This window comes from Pipistrellus kuhlii, unplaced genomic scaffold (assembly GCF_014108245.1).
Source record: "Pipistrellus kuhlii isolate mPipKuh1 unplaced genomic scaffold, mPipKuh1.p scaffold_m20_p_67, whole genome shotgun sequence".
In the NCBI taxonomy this organism is placed as follows: Eukaryota; Metazoa; Chordata; class Mammalia; order Chiroptera; family Vespertilionidae; genus Pipistrellus; species Pipistrellus kuhlii.
Window position 1 is genome coordinate 751,134 of NW_023425570.1, and position 24,376 is coordinate 775,509.

Consider the following 24,376-nt stretch of genomic DNA (forward strand, 5'->3'; position numbering starts at 1 on the left):
CCCCTCTTCTCCACTTCAACCCCATCTCCCTGCCTCCAGAGCCAGGGGGAACTTCCCCTTTTCTGAAACATGCCATAACTGCTCCAGCTTGCAGTGACCTCTGGCATCAGTCTCCAGCCCTCTCTTGGAATGTTGTGTTATCTTCTATTACTTTTCTTTTTGTACTATTTACTCTACTACTCAGACACTGGAAGGCAGGACAAGAATCTGAACTTTGTTGTATTTCTTCCACCTTACATACAGCATGCAAACGTTTTCAAATAGAATAAAAAATTTCAAAAATATATGTTGATATTAAAAATTAATGTAAGATATGCAACTGACATTAATAAAAAAGTTAAACGTTATATAATAATAATCACCATTGGAATGCAGCATGGAATGCTAATTCCCAATTAATCATATTGCCAAAGTAAAAGAGCTTGGTAGTCACAGAACCTAGTTAAAATACTTAGTGACTTCAGGCTTTACAAACATTGAGTAATAATCTTCTGAAACCATTTCATATCACACAAGCTTCCTGAAAGCAAAGTGGTATGTCCAACAGAGAACGGTTAAATAAATTACTACTCTAAGATGAACTATTCTATCATAAAAATATAGCCAAAGAATATGAAATGGCAGAGGGGAATGCTCATGATGCAATTTATTTTTCCAAGAACAGTGGTGCCTCGCATAAAGAACGCCTCGCACAGCGAACGCTGCACACAACGAACTTCATTTCATGATTCATACAACGAACTTCGTTTCACACAACGAAGTCGCCCGAGCTTCCACGATCGCTGCCGATGTATTGCATCCTTCCGCGCAGGCACTGCAGGCAGTCGTTAGTCACTGCGCTTAACTTAAGCACGTATCGCGGCAATCGTTCTTCATTACGAATTAAATCACGCACGTATCACGGCAGTCGTCCTTTTAAGTTAAACTCAATATTTTTTTTATATCATGATGTATCTAAATAAAAATAACAAAAAATTTATCTTTTTTATGTCATCTTAGCATATTTTATGCTACAGAACGAATTATTTTTTTTAACATGCATTGTTATGGGAAAACGCGTTTCACAGAACGAACTTTTCGCATAACAAACTTGCTCCTGGAACGAATTAAGTTCGTTGTGTGAGGCACCACTGAAATACAAAGATAGTAGTACAATAGAATCCAAATTTTATTATATACCCAAGTAGAGGGGGGGAAAGCAACTAGAAAAATTCCATCACAATGTTAAGTGTGATCAGTGAATTATGGGGTGACTTTCATTTTTAATAATAAATCTTACAGTTTTCCCATTAAGAATACTTAAGGATAACAATAAAACAAATGTGTGTGGCTCTTTATTACAACACATTTTTTAATGATTACTCTGAGTAATTAAACTTCTTATAAACTCTAAAGACTTTGAAAAACAAACTTAAAAATGTATACACAAAATAGAACTTAGCCTTTAAAAAAAATTAAAGGTTCAAAGACAATATACCTCTCTACTTTCACCATATTTCCCAGAATTCGGAGACCACAAATCATGTTACTGCCAAAAGTCAACTGAAAATGTCTGCATCTCCAATTCTTCACATTTTAGTAATAATTAAAGAGAAAAAGAACTGTGTGTGTGTGTGTGGGGGGGGGGGGGGGGGGGCAGTGGTCCTACAAAGGGACCCAAGGAACCTCTTCACCCCTGGTCCTCGACATATGAACGAAGAGGACATACATATACATTCTCCCATGCCTGAATTCAATTCCACGTAACTGAGGGAAAGGGGGGCATTTAACAACTGACTTGGCAATTTTTAAAAAAGCTCAAAAACTTAAAAATATAACTTAAATGTTATTAACAAAAACACATACTTCTAAATCTTAAGAAGAAACTTGAGTAAGCAATTTCTTCAACAATTGTTAAAGCATACTTTAAAGCAAAATATATAATATTTACCTAACTAAAACAACTGACAAGGAACGCGGTAAACTATAATAAAGTGAGATAAGATAACCTCTACACTGTTGATAATTTTTATTACTACAATAAAACTATAATCCCCCAAAGAGATAACTCTTCAAATAACATATAATAGTAAACTATGGCACACATTATTTCCTGACTTTTATTATTAAACAGGAATCAATCATCTATTGAAGACTTTAAAACTGCAAAGATAATATACAAATAGAATACCTTTAGGCTCAGTCCCCTGCCAAAACAAACACACACCCTCCAAAGCTGTAAAGACAAGAGTATTTAAAAAAAAAATGCTGTAATCAACTTGATATCCTAAACCAGTTATATTTTATAAAGTCAATGTACTCACATATGGTCTCTTAAAAAGACAAGTTCTTTAGGGAAATATCAACCCAAATACTAAATTCAGTAATAGCTATCAGTTATTATTATTAGGAATATAGTGATATTCCTAGTCAACTCTTCTCCTTACAGTTCAAAGGAGAAAAACAATCCTATTATAGCCAAAGGGCTATTTCTGAATACATTTTAATCACTAAACACTGTCTTTTGTGTACTAATATCACCATCTGCTGGAACATAACTTCCTTACTATACATAAGGATAAAAACTTTGGAGTAGAAATTTTGCAACTACTTAGAAATAAAATGTTAATACTAAATTTCTACCTAGGGATTTTCTCTTAACTTATCAGACTTAAAAGCGTATATAGCTATACTTTTTTTTTTAACCAATATTCTGCAGAAGAATTCACCAAATTGAAACAATTTGCCTATTATATTCTTTTTTCCCCAATTCTCATGCTTAAGATACAAAGTACTAGTCTACACAAAACTTTTTTATCTCCATTAAAAACACACACAAACTCCCGATTTTAAAATATATGTACATATTTCCTCTAATTTCTGCTGGGCATGGGTAAAAACAATCAGTACAACAAAAGAGCTCTGCCAATAAGTGACATCACAAGGTAAAAATATTTTTTGATAAAAAATAAACACTTACTACAGAGTAAGGCCAAAAAAAGGAAACTGTCACCAAATGAGAAGAACAAGAAGTCACTGACTGTATCTATAATTTGTAACATGTCTAAACAGTATTTTAAAAGTTTAAATATTCAGTATTTTACTGTTATTGTTATTACTTTAAAATACATTTTATGAGAGAGAGAGAGAGAGAGAGAGAGAGAGAGAGAGAGAGAGAGAGAGAGAGAGAGAATATGAAAGAGAATCACTGATTGGCTGCCTCCTGTATGCCCCATACTGGGAATGGAGTCCAAAATCCAAGCAAGTGTCCTGACCAGTAATTAAACCATGACCTCCTGGTTCATGGGTCAACACAACCACTGAGCCACAGCTGCTGGGCTATTAATATTATTTTGAAAGTACTTTCCTCATATTGTATGGTAAAGCTTATTAAGTAATACTGTCACTGTCAGAAATCATGTTGTTATGGTGGTAGAAAAAAGATAGGATTACAAAATAAAATGCTAAAATTGAATTGAAAATATAAACATGAATTTTAAAATCAATACTGTCTAGCTCCACCCACAGAAAATAGCCTAAAAGTAAACCTCCCCTGACAGCAAGGGAGATGTTTAGTGCTTACACTCCCATCTCTAACAACATTCCCGATAAAAAGAACCGTGGAAAAATGGCCAATTCTAGCTGCGGGCAGGGAAGGTACAAATGAGGTTGGCATATCAAGCTGTTGCACAAAGTAAGATTTCAAAAGACACAGGACCCAGTTAGATTACAGCTGGCCAAAGTTCTGACAATTAACATCAAAAAGAGTAACTGTGGTTGACCTGAGCATCGGAAGTCTATGAGCCCCTAATGATGACCTGTGGAGCGCGCCCGGAAGGCACAGCGCGTTCTCTAATCACTGTCAGCTGAACCCAGTGGCATTGGCAAAGCCATGCCCCTGGGAACACGCTTTGCCAAGGGTGTTCTCAGCACTGACTTTTCTTTGCCCAGGTGTGGGGGGTGGGTTTTGATGTATAAATCCAGTCAAGCGCCAGGAACGAATAGGACTTGGGCCTACTCAAGAATGCAAATAATCTCCTTTGTCTTGACTTTTGGTGAGACTTCCAGGTATTTGGGGGATAAAATAAACATGTTGCATGGGCTCTGGGTCACTGTCTCTCCATCAGAAGAGGGCAGCGGTCCACCAGGCCCCAGTTTTTTTCTATCTGTGTCTTGTCTCTTTCTTTTCTCAATCCCCAGCCCCTCCACTCAAAGAACCGATCATCTCCCTTTCCGCGCTGGACTCAGAAAAGAGAGACCCCATCATATCTGGTGCCCAATGTGGTCAGGCCGATTACAGAGGCAACTTCAAATTAGGCAAGGGGATCACTTCAAGAAGTGTACCAGTCACAGATTAAAAGGAGTAAGGTAAGGAGCAGACTGTTGCAAATTGTATTAACTGGGTGTAAAACATGGGTAACTCAGTGTATCTCTACTCTCAAATGCTTAAAACTACTCTCAAAGCTCAAGGATGCTCTGTTAAGCATAGTCAGATTCTTGATTTCTTAAGTTTTGTTGATGAAACATTTCTCAAGTCCGTTCTCAAATATTTTTAATTAAACCAATTGATACTTGAAATTGCATGGAAAGCTTTATCAAATAAAAATTGATAATTGTATTTTACTTACATAAATATATTAAATGTTATGAAGGCTTTGGCCTCTAAAAAGGGCAAAATAAAGTAACAATATATTTCTTAAATACAGCCAAATTTTTCAACAGCAGAATTTCAAGAAAGACAAGCAGCCTGTGTTTTGAATGGGCTGGTGGTGGGGCAGCGTTTGTGCTTTGTGAATCAGACCTATAAGTTTACTAAATTTGCTTGCTTTGTTTTTTTAATATAAACACCTACTAAAATTACTTTTTTTTAAGATTTTATTTTTTTGAATATATTTTATTGATTTTTCACAGAGAGGAAGGGAGAGAGATAGAGAGCTAGAAACATGGATGAGAGAGATACATCGACCAGCTGCCTCCTGCACACCTCCTACTGGGATGCACCCGCAACCAAGGTACATGCCCTTGACCAGAATCGAACCTGGGACCTTTCGGTCCGCAGACAGACGCTCTATTCGCTGAGCCAAACCGGTTTCGGCTAAAATTATAAATTAGCTTTTTAAAATAAAATCAAGGTCTCATATAAATTGTTATATAATAAGCCAATATTTTTATAAACAATTAAATTCTAATAAAGCCACCAGCAACAGCTAATAAAATTTGTGATATAATTTTAACAGTATCTTTTAGTGATTTTGGTTTGCTTTTCCCTTGTTTATTGAGAAGAAGCAAACTATCTTTTCTTTGAAAGAACAGTTCAGAAGCCACCATGACTATCTGACTTGGCAGTGGCCATGTTGGCCTCATGGTTTGCTGCTCCCATGAGGGCTGCCATCTTGAAACAGCAAAGGCCAACCCCTTCCTTTGAATAAGCCAATGTCTTTGTAAGCAATTTAAGCCTTCTAAGAAAGTTACTGAGACCTCCCATGATCCTTCTGTATAGGAATAAGCGTAAGGGGGATACTCTTTAAAAATAAAATTCTAAATTTAATAAAAAGGAGAAATTTGAAAATTTTGAAATCTCCTCCACTAACATTTACAGTGTAAACTAAGACTGTTAAAATATTAAATTTGATAGTAAAACAGAAGTCAACCTTACTGTAATGAGATTTCTTGTGATAAGGCTATTCAGCCATATGGCTCACTCTGCATTAAGCAACAGTGCTAGAGATAGTTTGATGTAAAAAAAAAAAAAAAAAAAGATTTTTAAATAAATGTCTCTTTTGCCTGAAAATTATTTTGGAATGAAATAAAAAGTTTTCCTTCAAACATCTTAAGGACTGTAATGAAAAGTAAATATATTTGGCCTCATAAACTGAAGTAAAAAATTTGTGTTTTTGCCTGCCTGACAAAGCTTATGTTAAGTTAAAGACTAGTTGCAGGAGTTTGATTAATATCATTTATTGTTCATAATCTAGGACAAGTGAAGTTAAAAAATAAGCTTTATTCCAGATTAATTTAAATTGGGCAACTGAAATAAATTAATACTCAAAAATAAAAACTTAATTGCACTGGACAAAAACTATTCCTGAAGTATTAACTAAAATCTTTTACTGATAGTTCATCTCATAGTAAAATTGCTTAACATGCAACGAATCCAAAGCAGTCATATTTCTGTGCAAAAAGAAAAAGTTATCAAGACTGCATTAAAAAATTTTACAAAAGCCTCATAAAATAAAAAAGAGGGTTTGTAGAATATCCTGTAAGAAATATCCTGTAAGGAAATTACATCAAGCCTTTGCTTTAAAATTTTTTACTTTAAAAGTTATTTTTCATTTATAATGCTGACTTACGGTGTCAAAATAAGCCAATGAAAAATCGTTTGGACAAAAAGCAAAAGGATCCCAAGTCTAATTTACAGGAAGATTCCTTTATTAATCTTTGGTGGAGACTATGTTTGTTTATTTTCAGAAATCTCCAAATCCCTGTGAATTCCTGCAACAACAGATCCCAGAGAGGAATTTGACAGCACTGCTCCAGCCACGGAAAAAGCAGTGGCCCCCAAGAACCGGGGAGAAACCGTCCAGAAATAAAAGACGGTGAAGATGCCTTGCCATGCTAGCCGGCAGCAACTGTGTGTCACTGCAGGTTGCCCAGGACCAAGGGCAAAAGTCGGTGTGTACGCGCTTTCAGACCATGTGTGCGCACCCTCCTGCATAGAAGTTAAAATGTTTGATGTTTTGTGTTCTACAAGGACCCCTGATTTGGGGGGGCTTGCTTTATTCCTAACTCAGGGAATGGTATTAGCTGCCACATTGAAAGAGATGTTATACTCAGGAATTAAGCACTTTTACAGATGGATCCAGGTCTGGCAAGACTGGATCTACTGCAGCAGGGGAGCAAAGGTCCTTCAAACCCCTTACATTTCAGTAGAAATACAATTAAGTCATTTTTAAGTGCTAAAAAATAAATTAAAAAGATAAATATGATTAAAGTAAAATGGGTGAGTGAAGTATAAAGTTCTCAGAAAGTCTACATTGTACTTAATAACAGATTTCACAATAGGTAAGTGAGGTGGGACAAAATTTTCTTCAAGTCAAACTAATTTACGAATTCCTAAAATCCCCTCAAACCAAGAATTTCATCAATTCTCTTTAATTCAGAGAAATGAAAGCTCAAATCTACGTCATCAAAAATTGAGCTGGCAGCTAAAGGAGCCCCACATCCTTAATACTGAAGTATGAATACAGAATCTGTGGATAAGAAACAATGTGTGTGTGTTTATTTTTACTTAAAGTACATCTCTTAAAAACCTATTGAGTTTAAACCTAAAATATAAATATTTTTATTAACATTTTATCTTAGCTCTTCAGTGTCCAATTTCTACTTCCCTGAAACCATATATTCTACACTCTTTTTTTCTAAGTAACTTTTTATTTCAAAATCCTCACAAAGGACATGCTTTTATTAATTTTAGAAAATGGGAGAGGGAGAGAGCAAAGAACATCAATGTGAGAGGGAAACTTCGATCGGTTGCCTCCCATAGGCACAGAACAGGGATTGAACCTGCAACCTGGGTAGTAGCTGCCCTGATTGGAAATCAAACCTGTGACCTTTCATTGTATGGGATGAGAGAGCCACCTCGGGAGCTACTCTCTCCACTGTGGTTAGTTTGCCCCAGAGCCATATAATCTCAGCCTTCGTTAGTTCCTTTCCAAACTCAGAATAAAATGTACACTATTCATCCTGGCACTCAAGGTCCACTACAATATAGCTCTCACCACGTCTTTTGGCTCTACTTTTCCATGTGCATTTGCCATTCCATTACCATGTTTGACACTACTGCACTTTTTCCTTCCACCCTCCCATTCACTCATTAAATCCTACCACGTGTTAATACCAACTCAGGTTCCACTTCTCAAAAACCTTACTAGAAATAGAAACTTTAGCTCAAAGTGACTTCTGGACTATGTGAATGTCTGTAGTGAGTGAGTCTCCTGCACATATGGAAAACTAACCTCTCTTTTTTCTTCTTATTCCCTACAAATTCCTTTATCTGATTATCAGTCCTATCAAAAACATGCTACCTTATAGTTAGAAACTCTTATGCATATGATACTCTATAGTAGGGGTGTCGAACTCAATCAGAGAAGGGGCCAAAATCTAAAATCCAGCCTAAATCGCGGGCCGAATGGTTTACTGAACAGTCATAAACTGTCATTGTGATGGAAACGCAGCGGAGTGCAGTGATGACAGCGCGGGGCGGGCCACATTGCAAGGCCTGGCAGGATGGATTTGGCCCGCGGGCCTTGTGTTTGACACATGTGCTCTATAGCCTCTGAGTACTTTGAGGTTAGCAGGGCAACTGAGGTTAGATATCTTGTCTAAGGTCACCAACTAATTAGCAAACTGCGAAGTCATGATTAGAACCCAGGTTTGCTAGTCACAAAAAACAAACAAAAAAACAAAACAAAAAAACAACCTCTTACCACTTTGCTACATGTAAGCAAACACAAATCATTTTCATCTATCTGCTGGCTCACTTATGTACACATCGACAGAATTGACACCTGAATGCCTGTCATCACAATGGGAGCGTAACTGCAATAATTGTAGTTGCAACAGCAATAAGAGGATTAGGTATAGTTTATTACAGAGCAACTGTATTTGGCCTTGATTTGACATTTTTATTTCTTCTTAAAAATTTTATTCATCTGCCACTACATAGCATCGACTATATCAGAGGGATACAAGGACTGAGTGAGTCATTGCATGCAAAGAACTGTACTTTATATTTGTTTTGAACACACTTGAAAGAAAGGTCCATGCTTCAGACGCAGGCATCAGGAATGGATGCAGTGGCTACTTAGGGCAGCTCCCATTTCTACTCAATTCAGCACCATCCACCTCCTAGCGGTCACTCTTCCAAGCTGCTGCCTGATAAGTCACTGGGCTATTTCCACCCCACATAATCTAACCTGATGCAAGTATAACACCTTATGACTTAAATCACCTAGCAATGTTAAATCTCTACATTAGATCTTCCAGTTAGAAAGTTAAATTTCCCCTCACATAGTTAATTAAGTAGTTATTGTAGTAGTAACAACAGCGACAATACTAAATTTATTTGTACCATATTATTTAAAGAGCTAAACCTCTATCCTTTGGTTACCAAGAACTTTTAAGTGAATGAGTTTAACTCTCTAAAAATGCCTTTACTTTCACTTTTAGCCTCTTAACAATAAAAAATTTACCATTAAAAAAACCTGCATTCTAATCCAAGAATCTGATCAGCATTTGCTCAAGTCCCACAGATCACAGAATTAAGAAAAACCCCCTTTGCCATTTCTTCGTGTTCACAACCTGAGGCCTCAGCAGTGTTCGCACAGGGAACTCCTCCGGGTGTTTCTTCTCGTTTCACCAGGCACACTCACAAACAGAGCAGAAGGCAGCATGAGCATCGAGCTCCAGCTCTGACTACCTGGCCTTGTGACCTGCACAAGTCACAACCTCTTTAGACCTCGGTCCTGCACCTGTGAAATGAGAATAGCATCCCAGGATGCTCAGGTTCCTTGCAGTTCTGAAATTCCATGATCTTCCATGATTTTAATTTTCCTTTAAAAAGTTATCTTTCCTAGCCAAAACCAGTTTGGCTCAATGAATAGAGTGTCAGCTTGGGGACTGAAGGGTCCCGGGTTAGATTCCAGTCAAGGGCATATCCTTGGTTGCGGGCATATCCCCAGTAGGGGGTGTGCAAGAGGCAGCTGATCGATGACTCTCTCTCATCGATGTTTCTAACTCACTCTCTCCCTTTCTCTCTGTACAAAATCAATAAAATATATTTTAAAAAAATAAAAATAAAAAAAATAAGTTACCTTTCCTATTACTTTTCAGTTTTTCAAATATACATCTCTTCATATACTCTTTATAAATCTGTTGAGGACACATAAAATATTATGACATTAAGAGGTAATGAAAGGTTACAAATAAAAAGATGAGTTTGCTCTTACCATGCATTTCCCCACTTCTCTTAAATGCAGTATAAATATATTTATAACTTACATATTTTTACATTCAACTTTCCAATATATTTTAATCTGTTAATTTAGCTCAAAAGTCAAGGGCTCCCCCAATAATTTGTAACTGACCAGGGATCATGCCCTTATAACAACTTGTCCTGCACTAAAGCAAAACGCAAGTTGTTTACTTAAGACCCATTCCCCTTTTCACTGTTGATATTCACTGAGTGGCCAGATTACGATGATCTCTGAATGCACAGTAATCTTGCCACTCAGTGTATATCCTATATAATAAAAGGCTAATATGCAAATTGTCCCTTTGACCAACAGGAAGGCCAGCCAACCGTCCATATCCCCTCCCCCTGGCCAGGCTGGCCGGACCCCACCCATGCATGAATTCATGAGTGTGTGTTGAGTGGCCCAGGTTACTATGTGTTCAGAGATCATAATAATCTGGCCTCTCAGTGTATAATCATCTCAATCCTGGGGCCATGCAGATAATTCATAACTTCCAAAGCCTACCTTGTTTTGACACTTGGCCATTTTCAGCACCCACTCCCAAAGATTTCAAGGCCAGTGTGAGTGCACACCCACTGCGCGTTCCCCATTGCACACATGTTCGCTTGCACACACCCTTCCTTCTTTATTACCACTGCCATATAACAGTTTCCTGACACTTCAATACCCTTGAATAGCATCCAAACTGACAAATTCTGCTTTATCATAAATAAAGTAATAGAAATGGTACAGCAAGTTGATTCAACTCACCAAATTTAGTTAAATAAAACTAGTTTAGAATCACCATATGAAGCAGCATTACAAACATAAAATTTTATTTTGTTAGACTTGACAGGATGGATAGATTTTCAAATTAGACTTTCTGCTTCAGGAAACTAAAGAAATGGTGAAAACATTAAGTTGTTAATTATAAGAATTCTGCACAAATCACTTAACTAGTACAATATTGTTAAACACTTGTGATATTTATTTAAAACACTGTTAAGTCTAAAGCAGAAAAATATACTCCTTTTAAAAGGGTTAAGTTTCAGTTAACTAAAATTTTCAATTTATTTTCTAATAGCACTGTTTCAAATTAGCTTGGAACACCTATGCTTTAAAAAATTGCTATTGTGCTTAATTACTGTAACTGCCACATGAGTTTAAACTCAGCTTTCTTCTAACTAAAACCAGATAGTCCTTTTTTATCCTGAATACATCAAAGCAGCACTTACAGACGGGCACCTTTCCTATTTATTGTGCTTTGCACAGATATAAGACTTACATATCGGATGAACGTTGACATTTGTAGGCAACTGTTTAGGGAAAACACTTATCTATATAATTCCATAAATGACAAAACTTTCAAGAAGTGAAATGGGCACTTAGACATATTTTATATAAGGACTGGCTAGAAACTACTACTTAAGTGATTTTATCTTTCCAACTCTCATTCACACCAATGGTAGCAAAGTAAAATGAAGATTAAGTTCCTTGAGGTCAAGTACTGAAAGTATTAAGATTTCTAAAATATGTCATTTCTAAGGGAAAAAAAGTCATTTTTTCTAATTGCCAAAATCATCACCAATTGTTATAGAATTTGCTTAGTCCCATATTTTTAGAAAAACTAGAAATATATATATATATATATATATATATATATTGTCAACCTAATTTATTAATTCAACAAACATCTGAGAGTGTACATGTCACAGGCTGAGGTGAGCACCCTCAAGAAACTAATTTTAATAGGGTAGACAAAGAAAGGTAAGATCACAATGTTCAGCATGATAACCACATAGAGAGTAATACTCAACACAGGCTTGGGTTGTATCTATAGCTGAAAGGAACCAACGTTTTGCCCCCCGCAGCTGCCTTTGGGGATATTGATTTGAAGCTGGTTATTAAGAAACCAGACTCAGAAAGGACCTTTGCCCTCCCTTCCTGCCTGCCCACGAGACTCCGATATAAAAACCTGCTCCAGGGAGGGAATCGTAGGGTGCAGCCTGAGCCTCCTTTAAGTCAGGTGCGGACCATGGAGGGGCTCCAGGCAGGAACCGTTAGCTGGGCAGGCCCTGGTGCCATGGTTTCCGAGGCGCCTGCAAGAATTCCCCTGCATGTGCTCAGCTCTCCCTCCACTCCCTCTACATGGCCGTTCTCACTGTGAAACCTAACACCCCGTCTTCCCCTTTTCTTTGTCCAGAATGTCTCCCCATGTCCAAATATGTACCCAGTGCTGCCTCCCGTCTCTGGAATGTTCATGCTCCTGTGAATTCCCCATACACGTGTATTTAAAATCTGATTGTCTCCTAGTAATGCCTCTTAGCTTGATTTGCCCAGCTAGAACTTAGAACGTGACAGGAAAAGTATTAATATATTTAGCACCGCCCCAGTCAGCTTTCATAAAATTAACAAGCAGTACTCACACTGTAAAGTATGATGCTATTTTTGCTGACAAATGAAAATAAAGCTATAAAAATCTTACTTGGACATCAAACAATGTAGCTATTTTGGGCCCCAAAACTGAAATGTCAATTTTTAAAAAGTGTGTAAGCATTCTCATTAAAAGAATGAGCTCTAAAAGTTCTCATTAAGGGGAAAATAACTTATTGCACTTAAAATTCACAATGAACTGTCTCAATGTAAAAAAAAATAGAGGGGTCCAAGAATAATTAAGTCCTGTCACCATGAAAACAAAAAATTGACATATAATTCCATTTTTTACTTCTTACACAGGCACAGGCACTAACCCTACCTGTTGGCCATAAACTAGGCCTTGGATATCTTTATAATAGTTGGCATACCAGCAACAGAAAGTTGCTCAGTGGGCTGTTTTTATGTTATCAACAAATATAGCCAACAATGGCACACAGCATTTTCCATCTCCCACAGAGAAAAACAAGTTTTACTTGTAAGTACACCATAAATTAAACAAATTATATTAACTACATGGAACTTCTCAAGTAAATTAAAATGTAGTTCCATTCCAGATTATTAAAAACTGTCCCTATGATCAAAGTGGTGTAATTCTCAAAAATAAAACCAACAAAAAAGCAAAACAAAAACCTTACAGACGTAAGCACACTGGCCTCAAAAAAGGAGTATAGTGCCTCAATGAAGGCAAGGTCATAGCATAGGGCTGGGTTATTATACTCGTGTCTTTTGTTGCAGCAATCTTTCTTCCCTTAAGAAGCAAATCAAAACCGTTTGTCCTTATGGAAAAATGATGCACTTCAATCAGCTTCAGGACCATGATTTAGTGAGGAGCTAATAACAGAAATACGTGAGAAAAATATTTAAAAAGTCAACTTGCTTTCACTGATACTCCCAAAACCATTTTAGCAAAGTGCTCATACCAAACATACTTGCAAATGCAATTAGCAAAGAGACCTATTTCTATGTACTCCATCACATGATATCCTTGGGAGTCTAGCTTTTGCTACAAAACATGTAAGCTGGATGAAGTTTTAAAAAGGAGTCACCTTCTGCCTCACTGTATTTGAATACATATTCTGCCTGAGGGGGAGTGAAATACAGAATGAACGTGGAATAAATGGTCTATGGTAGAAATTACTCCATTATTTTATACATTTGGTGACATCTCCTGGGTGAGGAGAAAAAGGGATACTGGAAGGTCTGATTATAAATATTGGCTTCCTTCTTATTACTACCAGTTTGAAGGACTGAGTCCAAACACACAGGCTTTGCTCCTAAAAAACAGACTGATTAAAGAATATACGTTAATTACTTTAAGTAAAATCTGTCACAGATATTGATTACTGTCAACAATCCGTCTGGAAAGAAAACCCTAAAACTGTAGTAAATGCATATAGCGAGAGGCCTCCCAATGCTAACAATTAGCCACTTAAATTTTAAACTAAAATTTTTATAGACAAACAAGATTTAAAAAACAAACAAAAAAAAACAAACCTTAACTGTTAGAAAACTAAGGGTTTGATACACTCCACAATGAATGCATAATACGTGGAAATAAACACCATTGAAAAATATTAACTAGCAAAGCAGGTTTTAATTTAAAATATTTTGCAAACCCCCCACCAAAAAAAGAGCATTGAGAAAATGAAAATGCATTTTTCAAACCAGTAATGGCAGAATCTAATCTAACACACTTGCTCTTTTTCTAAGCCACACACTAATTTTTCAGATATTCACAGTAAAAAAATTTAGGTTGGCCTTCCTTATAAACCATATCATGCATGTTAATTTTCATTACCAACAGCTTTAACATTCCCTCTGCCTAAAAAATAAAACTCAAGATCTGATTTTAAAATCCCTAGCTCTCCATTTTCCCTATTTGCAAATTTTAAGTGAAATCAATTTAATTTTTCAATAAAATTCTTCACAATTCTAAATTGCAACAGTTTATAAAAACCAAATTTTCATTCAAATACTGTTGCTGCTTAAGTTTCATTTTCATGACAAAGGTTTAAAAAAACAAAAAATAAAAAAACCCACCTCATAATAACTGCTCTTTCCCATGGCTAGTCCCAAAGTTCAGTTGAAACTCCCAAAAGAGGGAGTAGTTTAGATTTTAAGACCTGGGTTTTATCTGCAATCATCTCTATCTTCAATAAAAGATTCTTAAGTACTAGAATTATCAACTAAAGTTATATTCTTTATATTTATGTGACATTTATATGACGGTTCCAACTTAAGAGTGTACTCACAACTTTAAAAAGCAACCATGATGAAGAGACTGGGGAGGAGGAGAGGAAAGTCTGACAACCCCACACCTCCCCGAAAGACAGTCCACAGGCAGCCAAAGGTGAACTCGGTCGGCTGGAATTAAAATACTCGTCTAAAGCATTCAAAAGCATTCAAGTACGAATCAACTAAGAAAACCCAGAACACCTCAATCTCAAATTTGTAACTACCAAATAAAAATTCTCAAACAGACAAGCAAAAAATTTAAAGCTTAGTTTTGGAAAATGTTTTAAAATGTAACTTCAAATATACAAAATACTCTAAATGTCTAATTATCAAAAAATACACCTACTGCAACTAAGTATAATATCGTGATTAAAATAATCACTAAAGTAAAATTCAGAGTTGTATCTAAATTTAGGAAGAATTTTTCAGCCAATCCTATGGGCCAAAGGAAAATGTAATCCCCAATCACAAATGGAAGTCATGATTCATTTTCTTTTGGACAATGACAGGCCACAAAGGAATAAAACACAACTTGCCAAATTTCAGAACTAAATAATCGGCACGAAAACAAAAGTGATGCACTTCAGAAACCAGTGTTTTTCTTCGGTCAAATTAGGTTTATAATAAGGCTAACAATCGCAGGAAGCAGCTTATCCCACACTGAAGAATAGCCCCTTTTCCTGCATGTTTGTACTGATAAAAAGCAAAACTTCCTTCTCAGGTTATGCTGTCCATTTTATAGATCCTCGCTACTGTACAGAGGCCATCTTTCTGCTGCGGAGCTGAAAAGGCCCTCGCAGGCCGGGCTAATGGAGTTAACCACATTAAAAACAAACAAAGCAAAACAGACTGTTTACAACGTATCACCCTCAACGACTTGTCCGGCATTTAGAACTCAAATGGTTACTATTTCCAGCCACAGAGAAATGAACAAACATTTGTTAGAGATGACGACATAGTTGGAATTTTAGATTTAGGAGATTCAAATTATCAAAGTCAAAGGTTAGAAACTTTCTAACAGAGAACATACCCCAAATTATCGGACGTTTTAGATCAACGTAAGTTAACATGGAAGCATTTTAGAACTAACCAGAGAAACTCACGTTACTTACTTTTTAATATAATATGCATAAGGTGAAAATATTTCCTAGTGTTTAAAAAATAAGCTCATGCCATTTGATTGAATTCAAGGTTTTAATTCCGAGTGCAATTTAACTTTAATCCTAAATATCGCCAAGGCCTGTTTTCATTTGATCGTCCATAAAGGATCCCTTCTAAACAACTGTTCTACGGAAGAAAAAAGCCTTAACAGAAAATTTTACTAACCCTACTAAAACTCTAACGTCACCAGAACATGCCAGTAGAAAAACAGCAGGTTATGTCTGTGCGATAGAATTGTTGCAGTTTGGAGAGAGTGTGTCCAGTGTGCGTGAATAATGTACAAACACGCAGTGACAGAGGAAGTGGCCCGCTGGGATTCAGGCTCCAGGGACATGTAACACAGGTCAGGCTGTTTCCATTTCGCTGGGAACGTTCCTCCGGTTAAAACGCACTAACTGGCGCCCCTTAGCGCTCACGTCGGGAACCGCCAGCTGGCGAGTTCCAGCTTTTTTTGTGGGTTTTTTTTTTTTTTTTTTTTTTTTGACATTCCAGAAAGTTTTCTGCCTCCACAATCTTTCAAATGCCAGGGCGAGCAGGAGCGGCAGAGCCCCCTTAAAGGGCCAGCGAGGCTTTCCGGGGCGGCGGGAGGGAGGCGGCCGGGCCCGGGAAGCCCGAGCGGACGCGGCCGCCGCCGGGCCCTGGCGGGCGCCCCGGGACCTGTTCGCACTCGGCAGCGGTGCCGGCCCCGGCCCCCGGCCCGTCCAGCCTGTTACCGCGGCGTTTCCGCCTTTTGTTCTGGGCTGCCCGGCCCTGCGGTCCGCGTTCCCCGCCCGGCCCCGCTGGAGCCACCCCGAGACCGGGGGAGCCTAACACCACCGTTTCCCCCCAAACAGCCCCGCTCTCCGGGGCCGCCGGGAGCCCGGGCGGAGGAGCCCCGGCCGCCCGGCCGCCCGAGCCCCAGCGCACGGCGCCCGAGCCCGGCCCGCGGCGCGGCTGCGGGGGCTCGTGGCCGGGCCGGGCGGGCCGGGCGGGCTGCCCCGCTCCCCGCCCCGCTCCGGGCCGCCCGGCCCTCCCCCCGCGCCGCCGGCTCCCGTCCCGCGGCCCCGGCGCGTCCCGAGCGGCCCCGCGAAGTTGCCCGAAACTCGGGAGCCGCGCGGCCGGGCGGGGAGGCTCCCGCGGGGCCGCCGCCCAAACAAAGGCCCCAACTGCGGCCGGCGCCGCGCCCGCCGCCCCCTCCGCCCGCCCGCGCGGCCCCTCGAGCGGCTCAACTCCCGCCGCGCGCCGCCGCCCGGAGCCCGCCGTGTCCTTCAGGCGCCCGGGGCGCGGGCCGCCCCTCCGGGCCCCGAGCTCGCCGGGGCGCCCGCGGGGCGCGGGTCCGGGCCGGGCTCCGGGCGCCCCGCCGCCCGCCGGCCCCGGCGCCACCCCGCGCTCACCCTCGTCCAGCAGCCGCTCCAGGTGGTTGAAGAGGCCGCAGAAGTTGGGCAGGCTGCTCATGAGCTTCTTGTCGTTCATGAGCTGCATCAGGTAATCCGGCGTGGGCTTGGGCTTCTCCTTCGCTTCCATTTCCCCGACCATGTTCCAGGCTCCGCCGCCGCCGCCCGCGAGGAGGGAGGGAGGGGCGCGGGCCCCGCCGCCGCCGCTCGGCGCTCGGCGTCCCGCTCCGCGGCTCCCGCGCCGGGCGGCCGGCCGCGCGCCCCGCCCGCAGCGCTCTCCGCCGGCCCGGGCCGCCCGCCCGCCGCCGCCCGCCCGGCGCGGCTCCTCAGCGGCGGAGGCGGGTCTCCGCGGGCCGCGGGCGCCGGACGAGGAAGAGCCCGGCCGCCGCCGCCGCCGCTCGCTGGCCGGTCGCGCCCGCTCGGCCGCCGCCTGCGCCGCGGGTCGGGGTCTCTCCGGGCGCCGCCGCCGCTGCCGCCGCCGCCGCTCCGACTGCGCCGCTCCGCGCCCTCCGCGCCGCCTCCTCACTCACTTGGCGGCGGAGTTCGCCTCAGTTCAGGCGGCGCTGCCCGCGGCGGGGGGAGGCGCGGGGGCGGCGGGGCGGGGCCGCGCAGGAGGCGGCCGTTAGGGGCCGGCGGCTGGCTCCGCCCCCCGCCCCGCCCCGCCCCGCCCCGCCCCGCCGGCCGCTCCGCCCGCGGGTGGGTGGGCCTGGGGCCGCGCCGGGGTCGCCGCGGCGGGCGGGAGGGAGGGAGGGCGCGGGCGGGCGCTAGCGGCCGGGGACTCCCCGCAGGACGCGCCCCCGGGCGCCGCCGCCCGGCCGCATGCTCGGCCCGCGGCCCTGAGGAGAGGCCGCCCCGCCGCCCCCGCCCGCCCCGCCAGGAAAGCTGTGCTTCTAACGTCCTGTTGCTTCGCGGGGGGCCTGAGGGGTGGTCGTCACGTGGCCCGACACGTAGCCGTGAGGGGCGAGAGCGCGTGCGCGCGTCGGGGCCCGAGGCCACGCCCCTTCCGAGGGTCGCCCCGCCCCCGCCGGCCCGCGCGGTGGGGGAGGGGAGGGGCTGGCGCGCCTGCGTGGGGCCGGGAGGGGCCGGACCGCGGCCGGAGGGGGCGCCGGGAGGGGAACGGGGGGTGCGGAGCCGGGAGGGGCGGCGGGGGGACCCCGAGGGGCGGGACTGGGGCCGGAAGGCGGCGGGGTCCTCGCTCCCGGGCCGCTCGCGGCGGGGACGTGTCTGCGGCCCTGGTCCCTCCGCTGGCCGGGGGCGCGGGCGGCCGCGGTCGCGGTCGCGGGTGGGAGCGCACGACGGCCCCTTCCCCCCTCCCCGTCCTCCGGTTCCCGGGCGGCGCGGCGGGAGGGAGCCTGAGCGGCGGCGGGTCCCACGTGGGCGCGCCCGGTTGCCCCGACGGCGTCGCGGGCGCGTGCAGGCCCGGCCGGGCGGCGGGCGCGCGGGGCCCGGGGTGCGCGGTGCCCGCGGCCCGTTATCCGCGAGCGCGAAGCCCTGAGCGCCCCGCATGGCGCCGGCCGCGGAGCCACAGTGACTAACGTGCAGCCGCAGCGAGGGGAAGCGAGCAGGGCCGTGCCCGGTGTGAAAAGCGAAAGTCCCCGCTCCCTCTGCACGCCGGTGCGCAGGAGGGAGGGTGTCCACTGCTAGGCTGGTCTGGGAAAGACTCCGAGCTGCAGCCAGCCAGATCGCGCTGGAATGCCTTCAGCTGCTGAAGCGCATTCTCCGCAAGCCCTGTGTGGCGTGTGCAATTAATAACTCAGACAAAATTATTTACTATCACGCGGCCCTCTGGGAGGTACAACTCCCGGAGACTCTGTTCATCGTAGCCATAGCCACTGGGTTTAGCCGTGAGCTCGCTGCAAACACATTCTCAGGAGCACTTTTCAGATTGAGTTGCATTGAGCCGCTCGCAGAGGCCAGTAACTTCTGGCCTGTTCGTCTGGAAAACTCGGTGAGCCCGTTTCTAAATTAGGCCGGTTGATAGAGGAAATGGAATTGCCTTGGCAGACAAACTGAAGACAAACTATTTTAAGTTGTCCAACATCTGTCGGTCGCTAAGAGCCACAGAACACTCGCGCACTAATTACCTGTTTGAAGGACGGGTTGTGTAGATGTGAGAAATAATAATTTGATCTAGAAGCTGTTGTCTCTAGCGTCAGCATGCTCCTTCAGTAACTAGCAGCATGGTAAGTAGTTTTAAGGGTGCAGGTGGTAAGCTGTTGATTTGATCTGCTAGTGTAAATGCTTTACACGCATAACTCATCTAACCTCCAGTTCAGCCTTGTGGCTTGGGTTACGCTGTCTCCCCGTTTTATACCACAGGAGACCCCGGAGAAGGAGGTTAATAACTGGCTATTAATGAAGGCTCATGAGTCCTGGATCTGGGATTCAAACCCACTTATATTGTACTCAGAGCCCTCATTCTTCGCCCTTCTACTCGCCCTGCCTAATAAGTCACATTGAACTGTTGACGATGTTGGACCATTTGTGTCCCATGGAAACTGGGACAGCATGGAGCTCACCCGCTGTTTACTAAGCGAACCCATCAGAGGTAAAAGGACATGTTCTGCGGTATTCGCCTCCAGTGTATTAAAGCTCTGACGGATATAGCGTTTGAGGAGTTATTGTGTGTTCCCTTTTCAAATTCAGAGGGGTCCCCTCACCTCTCTGCTCTCTGGTTCCCCCTCTCAGTGACCTCAGCAAGCCCCTGGCGCCCCCTCCCCCATCCGTAAACAGGCCGAGCAGTGGGACTCGGGATGGCCAGTGCACAAGCTATGCCAAGCTTCCCGTCCAAAGCAGCTTTCTGCCCGACCCTCCCGGAGAAGGGGAAGTAAGCACCCTGAGTCAGCTGGGCTCTGACTGGTGCTTCCTCTCCTGGCAGACTCGCCCACAGGCCTGCAGCCCGCTCCGGGAGTCTGACAACCAGAATGAGCCACACAGGAGTGAACACACGTCCTCCTAATTCCTTTCATGACATTCATTTCCTCCTGACACATTCTGTCTACGCGTGATTGTGTCTGTCAACCCCCTCCCTCCCCCCCCCCACCACACACACACACTGTAAGCCCCCTGAGAGTCAGGACTTAATTTTGTTCTATCTGGAGTTCCCAGTGTCTAGGACAGCGTGTGGCACATGGAGGGACCAGTAGAAATATGCTCCAAACGATATCGGGCACTGGTGGTGCTCCAGGAGCCACGCAGAACCCTCCCCACATCACTTCTCCCCGTCGGTGCTGCACACATGGGCCTGGCCTTGGAGACCGGGCACCACCAGAGCCCCCCCTTTCCTGCCCCCCTCCTGCCCCAGGCATTGAGGGTTCACAGCACACCTCTCGGCACCCAACGGGTCCGTGCAGTGAGAACTCACAAACTTTGGGATACGACACTTGCCTTCAGAAAGCTCAAAAATCTAAAAATTCATGTGGAAAGATGAATGACATTGTACAAATATCATCATGATATTGACACGTTACAATGTACACAGAACATGTCTACGGGTGAACTTCCGGTTGAAGATCCTTATTACAACGTTTTTTGTGAAGAAGGATGTCATCTAATATGCTGACCCTGAAAATGGCTCCATACCTCACGTCAGTAATCCACCACAGTCCTCTGCCATCGGATTCTGTCTGCTCATTGCTGTTCTTGTCACTGAAAACATGGCATGACAGTCCTCCCAGACAGTGCAGTCTTACAGGCACTCCAGTGTTCCTTGGACTTAAGAATCCACGTTTGAGGGCTTTTTGTCTCAAATGTTCTTTCAAAAAATCACAATCCTTAGCTTTTTCTAAAAGGGAATAAGGCATTCCCAATCTCTTTGTAAAGTAAATCTTTGTTTATTATCTTATTAGATTTCTGAAGGCTTCTTTCAAGTTACGATGTGGCTCAGAGGCCCGTTTAAAAAGCTGAAATGTCACATTTTAAGTGTGAATATCTTCAAGAGATATTTAAGTGCCTGTCACTAACCCCACAGCACTTGGGCATTAATGTCCCACACAGATGAAAAGTTAACTAGTTAGGGGACGGAGTGAGGGGAGGGGGCAAGTGGGAGATATCTGTAACATCAATAATATAAACGTACATTTTTAAAAAGTTACCTAGTAACGGTAAAAGACAAAGACAAAATGCTGTAGGAATGGAAATGAACACTGCATTCCAGGCCTGGTAGCCAAGGCCGGACCGCCTGGACATGGTCCATCTCAGGCCCAGAAACAGTCCAAGTCCCCAGGGAGGGTGACAGGGGCCTAGGGAGAGTGGCAGAGACCCGGGCGGGGTGGCAGAGTGCGGGGAGAGGAAAGTGGGGCTCGGGCAGGAGTCTCCTCGGAGTAGTAGATGCCAGAGTCTGTTCGGCCTCGAAGGCCAAGCTAAAGATCATCGAGAGAAGACAGAACACTTTGATACAAGGAAATTAACCAATAGATCAGTCAGATGGGCGCCGTGAGCGAGCACACTGAGGCCGGAAAGTGCAGATAGAACCCCGCCACAGGATGCCAGCGGTGCTGCCTTGGGAAGACACGGAGCTCACACCGCACACCGCAGTTACATGCTAACTGCACGGCTCGGGTTTCCCCGCGTTTGACCCTAAATGAAACGTTAGAGGCAAACGCTTCCCGGCCAGGCCGGCCCTGCGCCAGGTGATCAGCCTCATCCCGTCTCACACAGGAGCATTAGCCAGGGCATGAGGGCCTGTCGCTGTAGGGATCTGAGCGGACTGAGAGTGCGTTTGGCTTTGAGCCCCTTGCAGGTGACCACAGTCCTGTGAGTGCCAGCCCGTGTCCCGTGCTCCCCCGATGGGGCCGGCTCCTTCGGGGCGCATCTGTGCTGCAATTTTTTTTCACAGACTAAAGAGAAACCTCTTGGCTCATGGTCTGTGTGTTCGTTTTAAACAAGTAAGGTGGGGAAACATTTTGGGAGCAAAGGAATTGTCTACTCATGTCCTAGATGTTTAATCAAGTGCCTTTATCCCTCACTGAAATTTAATGTATGCCCGAATGTTACATTTTCCCAGGAATCTCTGTATAGTCTCGCTTCCTAACAGCCTTCCGAGTGGGGCCAGGGAGACAGAAAAGGGCTGACATTTTGGAGTCCCTGCAAACGGCAGGCACTTCGGTTATTAATTACCCCACCGCGTGCACAGCAGCTCTGAGTTAATGATTACCCCCACTTAGCGGTAACCAGTCCAGGGAGGTAACTAAGCGACGTGACGTGTGACACAGCTAGTAAATGCCGGGGACCGGATGGACACCAGACCGTCCGAGCCCCCAGTGATGATGGCACAGTGCTGGCCCTCCTGTGAGTGACCTTTGTGCCCCGATGAGCTGGTCCCTGAGTCCCTCCTCCTTCAGGCTCTAACCCCGTGGTCAGCAAACCGCAGCTCGAGAGCCACATGCGGCTCTTTGGCCCCTTGAGTGTGGCTCTTCCACAACATATCATGGCCTGGGCCAGTCTATGTTGAAGCAGTAGCGTTAGAAGAAATTTAAGTTTTAAAAATTTGGCTCTCAAAGGAAATTTCAGTCGCTGTCCTGTTGGTATCTGGCTCTGTTGACTACGGAGTTTGCCGAATGAGTTTGCGGACCCCTGTGCTAAGAGAGTCCTGCCCTGGTGAGCCGCACAGCTCGGTGTCTCTGAGGGTATAACCCGGTGATCTCAGGAGCCGTTCCCAGTTCTGTGACTCGAGTGAGATGTTCTCATATCGGCAGGTAGGCTTGGCTGTGATTTAATTTCTGTGTCTAGGATAACCCTGTGTACATATGGCAATGTAATGGCAATAAGAACTGTATTAGAAAATTGTCGGTGTTCAACTTTGTACTCCTTATTAAAATAAAACATTTATTCATGCACTTTTGTTTCCCTTGAAAAATAAAGTTGACTGAAAGATGTTGCATTTTTATAATTTCAAAAGGATTAAACCAAATCCTTAAAAACACACGCCCTAGTGCAGCTTAATAAAAAGTGGAGCACTCACAGGGCCTCTGGGGGAGCCTCCCACCAGAGAGCAGACATCCCTGGAGGAGCACCCAGGCCCTCCCTCCGCTCTCACTTTCAAACGCTTCGCAGGGGCCTTGTCAACAACGGCTTCCAATAATGCCATGTTTGCAGGAGCGACAGAAGCCAGGAGAGGAGCCATGGACACACCGGGCCATAGGATGGGCCGGCAGCTGTGCAAGCGGCTCCCGGCGGACACCGAGCTGGGTAAACAGGGCCTCTGGAACCCTGGCCTCCGGCAGCGACAGAGCAGGAGGGGGCGGGGAGGAGGGTGGGCTGGGCCTCCGGTGTCCCTGGGAACCGCCTGCAGGGCCATTCGGTGATTCCTGAGAAATGCTTGGAATGCCAGATGGGTCTCCATCCATGGGAGACGCGCCGTGCGGGGCAGCAGGCCCAGAGCACCCGGCCTCCCAAGTGGAAGTGGTCTGAAAGCCAGAGCTCTGTGCTCACAGCGAGGGACTGCCCCAGCAGCAGTGTGGATCCCCCGCCCTGGCTGCACCCCCTCGGCCTGAGAGGGAGAGGCACTCCTGGCCGCCCTGGCGCTCAGCTGGCACTGCCTCATTAGCTTAATGGTCGCCCGGTGCAGTGACCACCTTAGCCACACGCCCAGCCCTTCCCTCCAACCTCTAGCACATGTGTCAAACACAAGGCCCGCGGGCCAAATCCGTCCCGCCAGGCCTTGCAATGTGGCCCGCACCACACTGTCATCACTGCACTCCGCTGCATTTCCATCACAATGACAGTTTATGACTGTTCAGTAAACCATTCGGCCCGCGATTTAGGCTGGATTTTAGATTTTGGCCCCTTCTCTGATTGAGTTCGACACCCCTACATAGAGCCTGACCCAGCACCAGCGTGCGTGCCTGCCCCCCCGGGCCTCGGCCCCTGTGGGTTGCGAGTCCCCGCCGCCAGCTGAAGCCACCCGCCTGTGCCCTGCGCCTGCAGCTCAGGCACACGTTCAGGAAGCTGTTTATTCCAGGTCTTCATGTCTGTTAACCTGAATGCACTGGTGCTTTCTGATGGCAACTATAGCATGGTTATTATTATTGTTACTGTTATTTTGTCTAAAATAGGCACAGGTTCTTTGAGCATGTAACCCAGTTCAGAAAGATTTCTGCCAATCATGCTTACCCGGTTACAGCAAAATGCCAACTCCCCGGCTTCACTATCTATCTATCTATCTATCTATCTATATTT

At 44.8% G+C, this 24,376-nt stretch overlaps 1 protein-coding gene and 1 long non-coding RNA gene across 9 annotated transcripts in view; both read right to left on the reverse strand.

Annotated features, from left to right (window-relative positions):
- Positions 1–17,680, reverse strand: part of QKI (QKI, KH domain containing RNA binding) — a 115,076-nt gene extending 97,396 nt beyond the window's left edge. For 3 of the 8 annotated variants that reach the window (XR_006740426.1, XM_036420373.2, XM_036420374.2), the window contains exon 1: positions 17,198–17,680. Coding sequence is in view for 7 of the 8 variants with exons in the window: in XM_036420373.2 (XP_036276266.1) it covers positions 17,198–17,339 (142 nt within the window). In the remaining variant the exon portion in view is untranslated. The remainder of the gene's footprint in view (positions 1–17,197) is intronic. The other 5 variants (XM_036420369.2, XM_036420368.2, XM_036420372.2 and 2 more) reach the window with 4 other exon arrangements.
- LOC123651606 lies at positions 9,360–10,392 on the reverse strand. The gene is made up of 2 exons (XR_006740427.1): positions 9,852–10,392; positions 9,360–9,605 (listed from the first exon to the last, which is right to left on the reverse strand). It is a non-coding gene; the product is annotated as an uncharacterized LOC123651606 (long non-coding RNA).
- Positions 17,681–24,376: the final 6,696 nt, after the last annotated feature.